Genomic DNA, 13,186 nt, shown 5'->3' with positions numbered 1-13,186 from the left:
CATAAGTATAATAAGATGGTTACCTTTAAATATCTCAAAAGAAACAAAATATCCATGCAGAATACAAAGAATGTCTTGTTATCAAGTATGTTACTATGCAGTTATAAATAATTAATAAATGATACGAGCGCAGTAAAAAATAAAATAAAATATATTAAAAATAACGAAATTCTAGTTGTCATATTAACAAGAATTATATGGAAATCTTTCTGGAATTCTATATTAAAGAATACGGATACTTGGATTTCTAGTAATTTCAAAGCAGCTTTTGATAAAGGTGTATATATAACACGTAACTTTTATGTTTATTATAAAAGTGATTTGGCTTGATTTAATTCCACTAGATCTTTATGAGTTATTAATACAGTGCATATTATCCTTTATCATTTTAAGTCTGATTTAAAAAATATGCTTAAAGTTTTCTTTTGTTCCATTTACACTGCAGCTTTTTATAATACATCAATATGCATTTATAAATGTCATATCAGGACCTAAGACTTGGTTCTCATTTTTATTTTTTATTTACTGTTACTGCTAGTAGTGGTATATTGGAATACTTCAAGGTACTATAATTACTCCAGATTGAGTAAGAAGCAGAAAGGATAGAGATAAACACGTCTTATGTAAATACTATTGAATTTCTTTATCTTTTTAACAAAAAAAGAAGAGCAAATGCCTAAAAAGGTGCACATTTGTAAATTTTTACACTCTAAATTTTATTATAAGCTACCTCGACCAAAATAATCGGTCACTAGTATTTTCCAGTGAAGCAACAGAGCTCTTAGAGCTGATACTTTATCTCTTACACGTATCCTACGCGTCACGACCGCAGCCAAGTAGACGCCTAATTGATAAACGCATACTTTTAGAAATCTTCAGGAGCGACGTATGGCGCGGTTTTAACTTGGAAATATTTTTGATACTTATTGGTTAAAATCTGCAAATTAAATCAAGTGAAAAAAAAAGGAAAAGCAATTTGATTCGCTGATAAAAAAATAAAAAAAAATATTGTGAAACACAAGCTGTATTTCTATTTTGTATACTTGTACAACTTTCTGTGACGTGCTTATCATACAGCAGTCATAGAAGTGACTTGTATCGCTTGTTAATTTTTTTGGGATTTTGAGAGAGTGAAAAGGTATAAATAGAGGTTCTTCCCATGTCCCTCCTTTTTCCACATTCTTGTGCTAGGGCATAACCACGCGCGTGAGGTTTCTACCGATGCTGGTTTATTGCTGGTTGAAAACTACAACCAATACCCGTCTGCGGTACCTTCGGGTGCAGCAGCAATTTTTGGCAGTCTCGTGAGAGACTCTATCCCACAATCAAAAAACAAAAATGAAAATAATAAATGCTTATGATAAATATAGTGTTTAAGTAATTTTTTTCTGGCAATTAATAATGCAAAAATTAAAATTGATTTTGTACAAAAATCGTATGCACTAAATGCACCAAAAAAGGGAAATTAAGCATAGAAATGGTAGAAATTTGCACCAAATTTTACATTTATTTTTGTACCAACAATTTTCGGAAAAGAGTACACCTTTCATATTTTTTTTTAAGAAATACGTTTTAAAAGTGTCTGACTTCTGTACACGTTTGTATGTTGTGCATTATAAAACTCTAAATATTTGGTGTGGACAGACTAAAAGTTCAAAAAAAGGGCAAGAAAAGGGTAAAACAAGTCCATCTTGAACTTAGCCAATCAGCTTTAATTATGATTGTCCACACCTTTTTTTTTAAAAAAGTTCAAAATTAGTTCAAAATACATATTAGGTAATGCTATGCTCATAATGCTGTCACTGTCAGTAAGCATAGTCAATGCTTCATATTCAAATATATCAACATAAAGAAGTCTGTTTTGTTGTGGATAAAGACGAATTTGTTTATATTATCCAATTACAACTCTTCAGAATCTTTCACTGCTTGAATCTGTATCTGCATATCGTCAAAGCATACGTATGCAAACGATATCCCCTGTCTCTAAAAGTCCTCCCCATCAATACAAGAACTCTTAACAATTCTCATCAATAAAAATCATTCTTCTTGAGCTCAAACCTCTCTCCATCTCATAATCTAATTATCTACACCACTTTTTTTACAAATCCATTTATTACAGGTATAACATTTTAGCCAAAATAGCTTGTCAGTATATATTACTCATAAAGTTATAAATAATAATCAATACTCATCTACCTTCATTTTAACTCCATCCTTTTCGTCTTTTTTTTTTATAAAAAAAATTATCTTCTTGTATCGCCTGTACCTTACATTAAACTATTGTAATAAAAGTATGTCCACCCCCAGCGCTATTGAGTTCGTTTCTCATCAGGAAGATGACAATCAGTCACATTCCTGGATGAAGCCAGATGGTGGTAAAGATGGGTTGTCATCGATTGATCGGCTGCAGTACTTTCTGCTGAAAGACGACGCAGACAATCTGAGGAAGTACCTTGGTGGCTTCAAGAACGGGAAGAAGGTCAAGGTCAGCAAGACCAGAGTGATCAACGACTGCTGCCAGTATTTTGACAAGCAGGGTGTGAAGCGCACCAGCTCTCAAATAAAAAGCAAGCTGACGTATTTGATAACCAAGCAATATCCTATTGCATTCAAAGCCTGGGAAGACAGCACAATGAGAATTAGCGAAGAAGAAATGTCTCAACGTGAAAAAGATGAGCTTGAAGGTATGAATATTGTTACGTATAAGTTAAAACAAACATCTAAACAATTTAAATTATTTTTTATAAGTATATCTTAATGATATATGCCCAAACTTCACGCAGATGAGAAAAGTACTTGGTGAAAGTAAGGCAAAGTCACCTGCTGTATGTAATACAACAACGCCCTTGGACTTAAACAAAGCCCAAGACATGAGCAAGGATGAAGACGGTGAAGACGGTGAAAATGATGGAGGTGACGAAGCCAGTGAGAGCAGCAAAAGCTGCAAAGACCAAGAAGAACAGGGAGCTGATGTCAGCAATGAGATCAGTTCTCAGAGAGAGGCCATTGTCCAAAGCAATAGTGAAAGCAGCACCTCCGAGCACTCTGACGCCAGTGCGTACAGTGGCAAAAGACGCCCTAAATTCTTTGGCAAGATTGTGAAGAACACGGCAAAAAGATCAGTCAAGAGCATAGAGGATATTGGGCATGGTATAAAAGAGTTCAATGATGCCCGGATATCGCTCTTAGAATCAAAGTACGAGGAAGAGCTCAAGAACCAGAAGGAGAAGCTGCAAAAAGAGCTTCAATGCGAGCAGCGGGTAAAAGGAGTGATCCTTATGGCAAAAACATTTGACTGGTCTGAGGAGAAGACTAAGAATGAATTAGAAGAGGTGTATAATCAATACCTTAATTAATAAATTGTATTTCTTCTATTTATACTATGCGTTTAATTTATATATATATTTATATACAAATTCTCAGAACTAATGTTATTTTATTTAAAAAAATGTAAAGGCATGTAGACTATATAAAAATACTATCATTAAAGCAGGCAAAATTGATCTTCTACTTACGTCTTCAAAATAGTTTGATAATAAAATATTAAAGAAAGAGAAGAACATAAATAATGACAAAATATCTATTTAATTACAGCTGTCAAATGCCGAAAAGTGAGATCTATCTAATAGATATAAAAGCTAATACTTCTGTTTTTTTTAATGTATTTAGAATGATCAAAGTTTATTTTCTTTATTCAAGAAGATTTATTCTTCTCTTTTGACATAACAACACGTTGTGTCTGGATCCACCTTGTATTTCCGTCTATATTCTGGGATCCATCTACTACACCAGACTCCTCTGAATATCCTGTCTTCCGCAGGCGTTCAACTTCAGCTTTCTCTCTATCTTCCCATCGACGCTTGGCTTCCTGAGACCATTTGTCGTCATCTTGACACATCAGGAAATTGTTCAAGGCTACGCAAACCCGAATCCATGCGTTAACCTTTACAACGTCTTCCTTTCTTTTTATCCTTACAGGGATTGATTTGAGAGAGTAGAATCTCTCTTTTAAGATTCCAAATGCATGCTCAATTTTTACTCGCATGCTCGAGATCTTGGTGTTGAACTCTTGGTCTGCTAACGAGAGTTCACTGTTTCTTGGCTTCTTTTTGATTGGAACAATATAGTTCGTAGCCTTGTACCCCGCGTCTGCCAACACATACTCGTCATCAGAAAAGAATCGCTCTGGGAATTTTCCAAGCTCACACTCAGACAAAGTACGCATATCATGCGAACTTCCAAAGAAACCGGTTGACATGTATCGGATTATGCGTCTATGATCACACACTGCGACACTGTTTACACAGTAAGCGGATCTGCGACCGAAAAACTGCTCTGGCTTCCACGATGGTGCTTTTGCCAGCTTAAATAAGCATCCATCAAGAAATCCAACAAGGTTTGGAAATCCTAATGAATATTCATTTGCTCGTTTTATCTCTGCTTTCTCAGATTCGGTTGGCCAATAAACGAACTTGTGCTCTAAAGAGAGAATTACTTTGAAGAATCTGGTTGTTATATTCTCGATAGAGCCCTCTATTTGTTTTTATTGTAGGAAACAGGTGAATAAATTTGCTTTTGTATATGTGGGTAAACAGTCGTAGACTATTATCCTGAGTTACTTACTTCCTATTCCAGAACGTCTTGCCAAATGGCCACTTGACGAAGAATTACCATTTGATCCTAATCGGTCAAGAACAATGGAAATCTGTAGTCTAACATCGATCGAGTAAAATCCTGACAATTGTTGGTAAAGCTCGTGGTTTTTTACAAGATCATACAGCTTATAAAAAGAGCTCTTGCTCATTCGAAACTCTTCCAGGAAGCCGCTTTCATCCAAGGCAAGCAGAAAATTCAATCTTTCTTTTTGAGTTACAAGTTTCTTGGTCTTGTTTTGCCCTTTGAAAAAATAGCGTCCTTTGCTGATTTTGTCTTGGACCTTCGTAACCATCAATTTCTCCTGTTGTAGCTTTAATTTGCATATGCTTGCAAAATCTTTGTACGTGTCATGATCTTCCTCACAAGCAATGACATTAGAGTCGGACAACATCTTGATCATCTTCTTCAACGTGTGTTGAGTGATAGCTGCAGATGCATCCAAAGTTGATTTTGCGAGTATATTTATTGGAGTATGCGGCATTTTTTTAAGATAATAAGTAAAAGAGTAATATATTTCTCACTTTTATACACGCTAGTATTTAATTATAGTAAGTATATATGCTTTAAATTGTCGTTTGCTATTTAAGTGTAATGCAACTAGAAGGGATGCATGATATTATCATGCAAGTAGTATCAGACGAAAACTGGCCAATCATAGCCGTTGATTAATTTTGCCCTTTTTTTGCCCTTTTTTTGAACCTTCAAAAAAAAGGGCAAAAAAAGGGCAAAATTAATTAAAACTCTCATCCAATAAAATGGCCTAAATTTTTGCCCTTTTTTTGCCCTTTTTTTGAACTTTTAGTCTGTCCACACCAATTGTGTGCTAAATGTTTATATGTATGAAGAAAGGTGAAGATGTGTAAGAAAAAGTCATAAATAAACTTAAAGTACGAGACAAATTGCAGTTTCCAAATCATAAATAGTGTTTTAAATGCACACAGGCTTTTGTAGTTTTATTATTATTATTATTATTAATTTTTTCTTTTCTTTTTTTTTTTAAAAAATTATTATTTTTATTACTCAAGCAGAGTCGTTGTGAGAAGCATTGTGTTTACTCATCTCTGCTAAATGTGCCTCTTTTAATGCCAACTCCTTTTTCAAGCTCTCAATTGATGTCTCAAATCGTTTCTAAAAGCAAACACATAGATTTATTTTATAAGTTTAATTACTTTTAGCCATCGAATAGTAATTACCTTGAGCATGGCGTTTGGTGCTGTTAGCAGATCTCTCATCTTTCGTTGAATTGCCTGCTTAATTTCGGCAATCTCTTGTCGTTTTTGTTCTACGATGGATATGTGTGAGTATATAATCCAAACACGCACATTTATTATTACTATTATTACAAAAGATACTAATGTACGTACCAATCTCTCCTGTCTTGCCTCCCTCATCTTCGTCTTCCTCTTCACTATCCTCCTCCTCATCGTCGTCATTGTCCTCATCGTCATCGTCATCGTCATCGTTATCTTCTTCTTCTAATTCCTCCAACCCTCTGTCGATAGCCGCTGCAAGATCCTCATCGCTCTCACTCTCGGCATCGCTCATATCAATATCAATATCTTGAGTGCCTGCATCAGATTCCAATTCCATTTCCATCTCACGGTTATCGACCACCTCTATTAGAAGATATATCCATAAAGATAAAAACAAAATGAGATTAATAGTATTTAGGATTTTTGATAAGATCTTACCATACTGAACATCTTCTGCAGTGGCATCTACTTCGAGCAATCTTTCTACTTCTCGTTCTACTTCTTCAATGGCCTAAATATACGCACATATATACACATAGAAACCCATACACATATATAAAGACAAAAATAAACACACACACACACACACACACACACATTCATTCTGTTCGTGTTATTTCTCATTTTAATTGCTTCAAATAAACGCCAGTAATTATGCATCACAAGACAACTTGCCCGTTTAGAAAGTTTCTTTCTGAAACGTCTCTTCCGGACATGTTTTAAGGGAGGTGCAAGACCGTGTGGATATGAATAAGGGTCTGTGCTGTGCCTTCCATTGTTGGGTGGCATAAAGGCATCATCTTTGGAAGGACCATCCACAACAAGCATCTGAAATCCAGGTTTATTTATTTATTTATTTATTTGTTTTTTTTTAAAGTAGATATATATGAATATATGAATATATATGCATATGCACACACGCCTATTTATCTTATTTTATTTTATTTTACATTTAATTCCTGTATTTTTTGAGATCAAACCTACCTGGGAGATATCGGCAATCTTATAGAATTGTTTTTTGTCTAGTGTCTTTTGAGATTCTATTATAGTAGGTAAATCGACAAGAGTGGTGTCGTATTTTCGTCCATCCAAATAAAAATATCCTCGTCGATTGTCTGTAATATGTATGTATGTATGTATGTATGTATGTGATTGAGTAAGTGAGTGAGTGATATATATATATATATATATATATATATTATAGACGCCTACCTTTAAAGTGTAGCCTCACATCCTCTGGTATTTCTCGTTTACGTACACACTCATGTAAACGATCACTCATACTTCCAGCAGGTAACCGTAAAATCAGATGTTCTTCAATTGTTGCTTCTGGCTCATCTTCATCGTCTGATCCACTGTGTGCAGCTTCTTTTGTAGTCAGTTTAATCTTGATGAGCTTGTCTTGAAGCGAATTAGATTTGTTGGAGGACGACTTTACGCGCTTTATTTTAACTTTTGTTTCCTTTTTGTGTTCCATTAGATTGATGAGGTAAAATAAAGAAAAATAAAAATGTGAGAAAGACAAATGAAGTTTGAGTGGTAAAGAGGAAAAAGAAGAAGCGCAGGAAGAGGAAAGAGAGTTGTCAGTCGGCGTGACAGCGTTTGAATACACTTTTTTTTTTTTTTTCAAAAAATTGGTTGACAAACTTTCAGCATAGTCATTAAATGACCTAAGAAAAACGACATTTTCTCTCCCTTTATCTCCCTCTCTTTCTCTATAATACACACAGGCGGTATAATGTGGCTGTCAAACCAGCTGCAATCACTAATTGCAAAGGCAGCCAATGACTTTGATGAGACAGTAGCTACGGAGCCCATTGTACAAAGTGAAGATGACGGCACAGCTCGAGGAATGCTACTTGACAGTATACTTGCTTCTCAGAAATCTCAAAGAGATATACTTTGGAAAAGGCTTCATCAGGTTTGGATATACTTTTACTACTGCTATCCAATTTATTTATTTTTAACTATTGCATTTCTCCATTTTTTCTTTATTTTATTATTACTATTAGTTAGAAGATCAGTACGAGGAAGCTGGTCTACAGCGAGTATACGGAGACATCGAAGATTCCGATGAAAAAGTATATACATTATTTATTATGAATTATTTATGATTTTATTTAATTCATGCACGCGTGGTTTTTATATCAAATAACGCTCTTATTGCTTGTGTACTTCATTGATCCAGTTATTATCGGTATACATGTATGAGGAACGAGAATTGATAAAAGAAGAAGGGGTCCAACGAAAAGGTTATATATGAAGATTCAATTGTGCAAAAAAAAACTGTCAAATGTTAAATATGTAATCTACATTTGTGTATATGTATGTGTGGGGTTTAAATAGCCGCCTTTCAAATCGAAAGTCCACCGGAAGAAGATGTACTCAATCTTCAGCTCAAGGAGCAACTCGAAAAAACTGTTAATCAACTCAAGGTAGCAGTGGATCATATAAAAAACGAGCTGAAAAGAGCAAGATCTGCACTTTCCAGGTAATTTATAACAGCCAGGACTTAAAAGTCCAATAGATCATTAGATCTTACTTTGAAAATTAATTGACTGATTAACTTGTAAATGCATATATGCATATACACTTTTAGTGAAAATACTATATTAGAAGAATGCAAGACAATCAAGACTGGTTTCGCAAAAAAGCTTGCAGAAGCGCAAGAGTCTGGAAATTCTCAGCGTTTACCAAAGTAAAGTTAAATAAATATCCCCCCTAAATCACAGTTTTTTTTTGCATTGATAAAGATAGAGGAGAAAACTAATTTTTACAAATCTTTTTTTTATAGTAAATTCACCGAGAAGTCTAGAAGACTAAGAGCAGAGATACGATATACTTCTGGTGAGCTTATCAAGTTTGCAGACACATATTTCCCGTCTCATGCAGTCGATGTAAGTAAAAAAAAAAGGGTTGAAAAAAAGAAAGGAAAAAAACTAAAAAAGAAATGTAGGGAGAAGAAGGCAATGAAGATGCAGCCCAATGTGAACTCAAGTACATCATCGAGGTTAAAGATTATTTCTTGTTGTTCCTGATCTTGCTATTGTTCTTGAAACTAAAACTAAAACGATCGTTCGATAGGATCTGATGAACAAAGGAAGTAATACTGCCGACCTCGACCCTTTTATTGAACTGCAACCAGGCGAATACTGGACTCCATACATTGAGACCTTGGTCAAGGCAGGAATTGCTGTATATCATCCCCAGGATGCCAGGAAGATATGCCTGGCGGATTTCCGCCTCTAGTTTTTTTTCTATCTTGTTATCTAGCCATGTTTATTCTCTCTCTCTCTCTCTCTCTTATATATATATATAGTGTTGTGATGTGATATGGTGTGATGTGATGTGGTGTGTAGTGTAGTGTAGTGTAGTGTAGTATAGTGTGATGTGGTGTAGTGTTGTATAGTGTAATGTAATATAGTGTGTAATGTAATGTAGTTGTACTTGGTCGATGGGGAGAGGGATATGTAAGAGGGAGAGGGAGATTCGGAAGGCTTCTACTAGCATAATTAATGCTCGCATTACCTCTTTTAATCATCGTCATCATCAAAATCAAAATCCATGGAAGCAGAGACCTTTGACAATAGGTCTTCATACCCAGATTTTGTTGATGTTGCCTTTCCAACCTCTACTGCCTCTTTGCTTACTGCCTTTGGCATCATAAGTGACTGCCCATTAGTACTTGCAGGCGTGGTTGCTGTTGGTGAAGCATTATTTCTGTGTATACACACACACGCATATAGATATATATTAGTTACAAAAGAAAAAGAAAAATAGTTGACAGCTCATATAAGAATAACTTATAAGAATAAAAACTTACGCTGACTCAAGCTGCTTCTTTCTCGCATTTTGGGTGCTTGCTATAAATGCTCTTCGTCGTTCTTCACTCTGACGCATCTCTGCTTCGTGGACTTCAATGCGATCTCTTTCACGATTGCGCTTATTGAGATCAGCCCAAATATGTTGCCTTCCATCACCAGCATTATTATAGCTTGCATTCTCATCCAACTGCTGCAACATCTTTGTGATCTGGGTAATCTTGTCTACATCATTGTTGCTCTTGGCATCTCCAAGACGGGCCAGCAATTCAGCCTTTTCCATTGCACCGTTACCAGAAGATCCATTGACAGCTCTCTTTCTGGCAATCATGTCAGCTACTTCCTTGTCATTCAATACATAATCAAGCGCGTGTTTCACATCCTTGGCTTTTCTTTGGACGTACTCGATTGTAGGTCCAGGAAGTTTCTCTGTTTCAAGAGTTGTGCAAAGTCGCGAGTATTCATGCTTAATATATAAAGTTAATATATAATTTCAACAGCAATAGCAAAAAAAAAAGATTTTTCTGTTTGTTTGTTTCTCCATTTCCATGTATATACCTGTTCGGGCAACGAGTTTGAAACAATGTCCATGGGGAACACTCGCTCAGCATTTCCATGTTTGGCTTTGATAGCTTTGTTGGAAAAGATATCAGGTGCCACTTTGTATACTTTGTGATATGGTACAATATCTGAAGATGTTGTGCTGTCAGAGCCTGCGAAATATTTTGTGAGTCGATCAGAGGAGACCCACCTTGAATTTGGCACAGTCTGTACACCAACTTCTTTGTCTGCGGATCCGGTCCAATAAGCAAGCGTACAAAGCACCCTTTTTTTAAAAAATAAATAAATACATACATACATACATAAAAGCATATGCAGATATAAGTGAGCAAGGTGGTCTCTTGGATTATCGTTTTTTTTACAAGTATTTTAAATTTTGTTTTTGCTAATTACCAATTGCTGTTTTCTCAAAAAATGGTGTGTGGAGCCATCTCTCAATCATCTCTCTTTTCAAGCAAATTGCGTGCAATTCTTTCAAAGTAGGCTCTCTCTAATCAAATATATTATCAATGTTAGTAGTCAATAAACATGGACATAATATGCATTATCTTTTTTTTATTTAAAAAAATAGTATTAATTAGAAATAATCACTAACCTTTCGGCTCTCATCTCCAGAATCATCCCTTTCATTATCACTATTTTCATATTCGCTTCCTTCACTGTAGTGACTGCGTCTACGCTTTCTTCTATCTGGACTAGGCGAGTCTTTGCGATGACGCTTTGTGTGTCCTCTACTTTTTTCTTCTCTTTTTCTGGTCAATTCAGAAAGTGCACGGGAAGTAGTCGTCTCTTTGACTCTTGTAGATCCTGCAATACTTTGTCAATATACTGCAAGCCCCCTTTTTTACCTACTTTATCTTTTTATTTTTTTACGTTTATTGCACTTACTTCTTGTGATATCGTCTCTTCTACCATCTTTTAGAAGCTTTCTAACCTCGAGTCTCTCGAGATTACGCTGGCGTTCTTCAGACCGTTCACTCAAAATACGTTCTCTCTCTACTTCTGGAAGAGCAGATAGTCTATTACATTGATATATAGATGTATATAAAAGTATTAGCGTACAAAAAGGAGAGGGTGAATGGGGGGTAATTAATTATGATCCTGAATAACTGTTGTTTTTTGATGTATGTATATGTATATACTTTTTTCTTTCTTTACCTTTTCTTGTCTTCTTCATCCCTATAGAGATCAGGCCCATATTCATCTACACCCCCATTTCCTTCATCGTCGGAACTTTTGTGATTATTCTCATCATCGGAATAAACATTATCGTCGTCGTCTGATTCTGATGCACTAAAAATAATAGTTTATAATAATCATGTAAGCGTATGTTCATTAAACCTTTATATCCCTCGTATTCTTTATATAGTATTACTATTTTTTGGACTTTTTCCCAGATTTCTTGCCACTAAGGGGCATTTCGTCTGCGAGTTCAGCACTTGATGATGATTCATGGATATCTTCTGCTGGAACATATCCTGCATCACCTGGTTTAGCAAGCGAGAGAATAAGATCGTCAATGTGATCCATTAAAAAACAAAACTATCGAGAAAGAAGAAGAACGAGTAGAATAATCCAAAAATCCGCAAATAAAAACAATAAAAAAAATAGGTAAAGAGAGAAGACGCGAGCGGAAGATAGAAAAAAAAAGAAAAAGAAATAAGAAAGGCGGAAATTCTGAGTACTTCCAGACGTCACCAACCAAATACTTTATACATATAAATATATTTAGCGAAAGGAGCAATGGCTAGACGCACTTTATTCAATCCCCCCCTTGTGAGCCTATTTTTGTTTTTGTTTTTCTTGGGGATTGTTTGATGAGATTATCTAGAATTTTATGAATTGAATTGATTTGATTTGATTTTATTTTTGCCCTCTTTTTAGTACAATATTATAGACAGTTGAATGATGATGAATTGTATTACAAAATAGAATTGCTATCATTACCTTTCAGTGACTGTTATTCGATCACAATAATGCCATAGAGAGAAGAACGAAAAGCAAGTACAAGTAAAATATGTGTCGATTTTATTCTTCTCATTTGTTTACAGATTTTTATATATATTAATGAATTAATTAATTGATAGGAATATCATATTGTTCAATACAAATCACACTTGCTGCCCTCGTATATACGTTTCTTCTTTTTATCACAATTTGTATGTAATATTTTTTTTACTCTACAGGTATTGTGATATATTCAATAAGTCAAGGAACAATGAGTTATATTGAAAGATAATAATAATAATAATAATTCAAGATCACTTTGGTGTTCAGCCTTTATCGTTGTGCCATTACCTTTAACTATACATCATTGCCGCTAATTCAACAATTACACTACAAACATACATGGGATGTACATCAAACTTAAAATATCAAATGTATTTCATATAGAAATACCCGTCTTTCTCATCTATTCATCAGATTAGAATACCTTTTTTTTTATGCAGTCTGCCAAGTTAATTCATCATTATTTTATTTATTTATTTTATCAAAAATCAGCATTTTTTTTCTTGAACACACTTCTTTTTGTCGTATTATTTGGAGAGTCATTTTTTGTTTTGTCTTGTGCTTTCAAGACAAACGCTAATAGGTATAAATAAAATAAAAGCGAGGCCGAGAATCCGGGGGACCAGAGAAAAACAAAAACCAAAAAAAAAGAAAGAAAGAAAGACTCAACGTCCCGAAAGTTAGAGGACTTTTTCTAAGTATGATACGAAACCCTTTTAAAAGTTATGCATATCATCAAAGAAATCTGACGCACATTCGTTTTATTTATTAAGATGCATACATTTATCAGGCATCTTTGGTATTGAAAGTAGAGTGTGAAAGGATAGAATGGTCAATTGAGCTCAACCTCATAGTAAAGATCAATAATACTGATTAAAATGCGCC

At 34.7% G+C, this 13,186-nt stretch overlaps 5 protein-coding genes across 5 annotated transcripts; 3 read left to right on the top strand and 2 right to left on the bottom strand.

Annotated features, from left to right (window-relative positions):
- Positions 1-197: 197 nt before the first annotated feature.
- Positions 198-2,018, top strand: PHYBLDRAFT_165773 (hypothetical protein; the record flags this gene model as incomplete). The annotated part of the gene is made up of 6 exons (XM_018435306.1): positions 198-250; positions 727-886; positions 1,149-1,304; positions 1,645-1,675; positions 1,777-1,808; positions 1,914-2,018. The coding sequence occupies 6 exons, from the start codon at positions 198-200 to the stop codon at positions 2,016-2,018; spliced, it is 537 nt and encodes a 178-aa protein (XP_018293828.1).
- A 275-nt stretch (positions 2,019-2,293) lies between these two features.
- PHYBLDRAFT_165772 (hypothetical protein) lies at positions 2,294-3,356 on the top strand (the record flags this gene model as incomplete). Its single annotated transcript, XM_018435305.1, has 2 exons — positions 2,294-2,684; positions 2,749-3,356. 2 exons carry the CDS (start codon positions 2,294-2,296, stop codon positions 3,354-3,356), a joined length of 999 nt encoding a protein of 332 aa, XP_018293827.1.
- Positions 3,357-3,895: 539 nt separating this feature from the next.
- On the bottom strand, positions 3,896-4,189 carry PHYBLDRAFT_94084 (hypothetical protein; the record flags this gene model as incomplete). Its single annotated transcript, XM_018443846.1, has 1 exon — positions 3,896-4,189. A coding segment is annotated over one exon (294 nt), but the record flags the coding sequence as incomplete, so codon positions are not given.
- Positions 4,190-7,741: 3,552 nt separating this feature from the next.
- Positions 7,742-9,158, top strand: PHYBLDRAFT_142777 (hypothetical protein; the record flags this gene model as incomplete). The annotated part of the gene is made up of 8 exons (XM_018430869.1): positions 7,742-7,774; positions 7,922-7,990; positions 8,098-8,161; positions 8,256-8,400; positions 8,509-8,607; positions 8,704-8,806; positions 8,866-8,919; positions 8,994-9,158. 8 exons carry the CDS (start codon positions 7,742-7,744, stop codon positions 9,156-9,158), a joined length of 732 nt encoding a protein of 243 aa, XP_018293825.1.
- A 284-nt stretch (positions 9,159-9,442) lies between these two features.
- Positions 9,443-11,821, bottom strand: PHYBLDRAFT_165768 (hypothetical protein; the record flags this gene model as incomplete). Its single annotated transcript, XM_018435304.1, has 9 exons — positions 9,443-9,629; positions 9,733-10,196; positions 10,289-10,443; positions 10,482-10,556; positions 10,685-10,781; positions 10,887-11,098; positions 11,180-11,310; positions 11,450-11,584; positions 11,667-11,821. The coding sequence occupies 9 exons, from the start codon at positions 11,819-11,821 to the stop codon at positions 9,443-9,445; spliced, it is 1,611 nt and encodes a 536-aa protein (XP_018293824.1).
- Positions 11,822-13,186: the final 1,365 nt, after the last annotated feature.

This window comes from Phycomyces blakesleeanus (assembly GCF_001638985.1).
Source record: "Phycomyces blakesleeanus NRRL 1555(-) unplaced genomic scaffold PHYBLscaffold_6, whole genome shotgun sequence".
Taxonomy (NCBI): Eukaryota; Fungi; Mucoromycota; class Mucoromycetes; order Mucorales; family Phycomycetaceae; genus Phycomyces; species Phycomyces blakesleeanus.
Note: the sequence above shows the minus strand (reverse complement) of the source record. Positions and strands in the feature narration are given on the sequence as shown.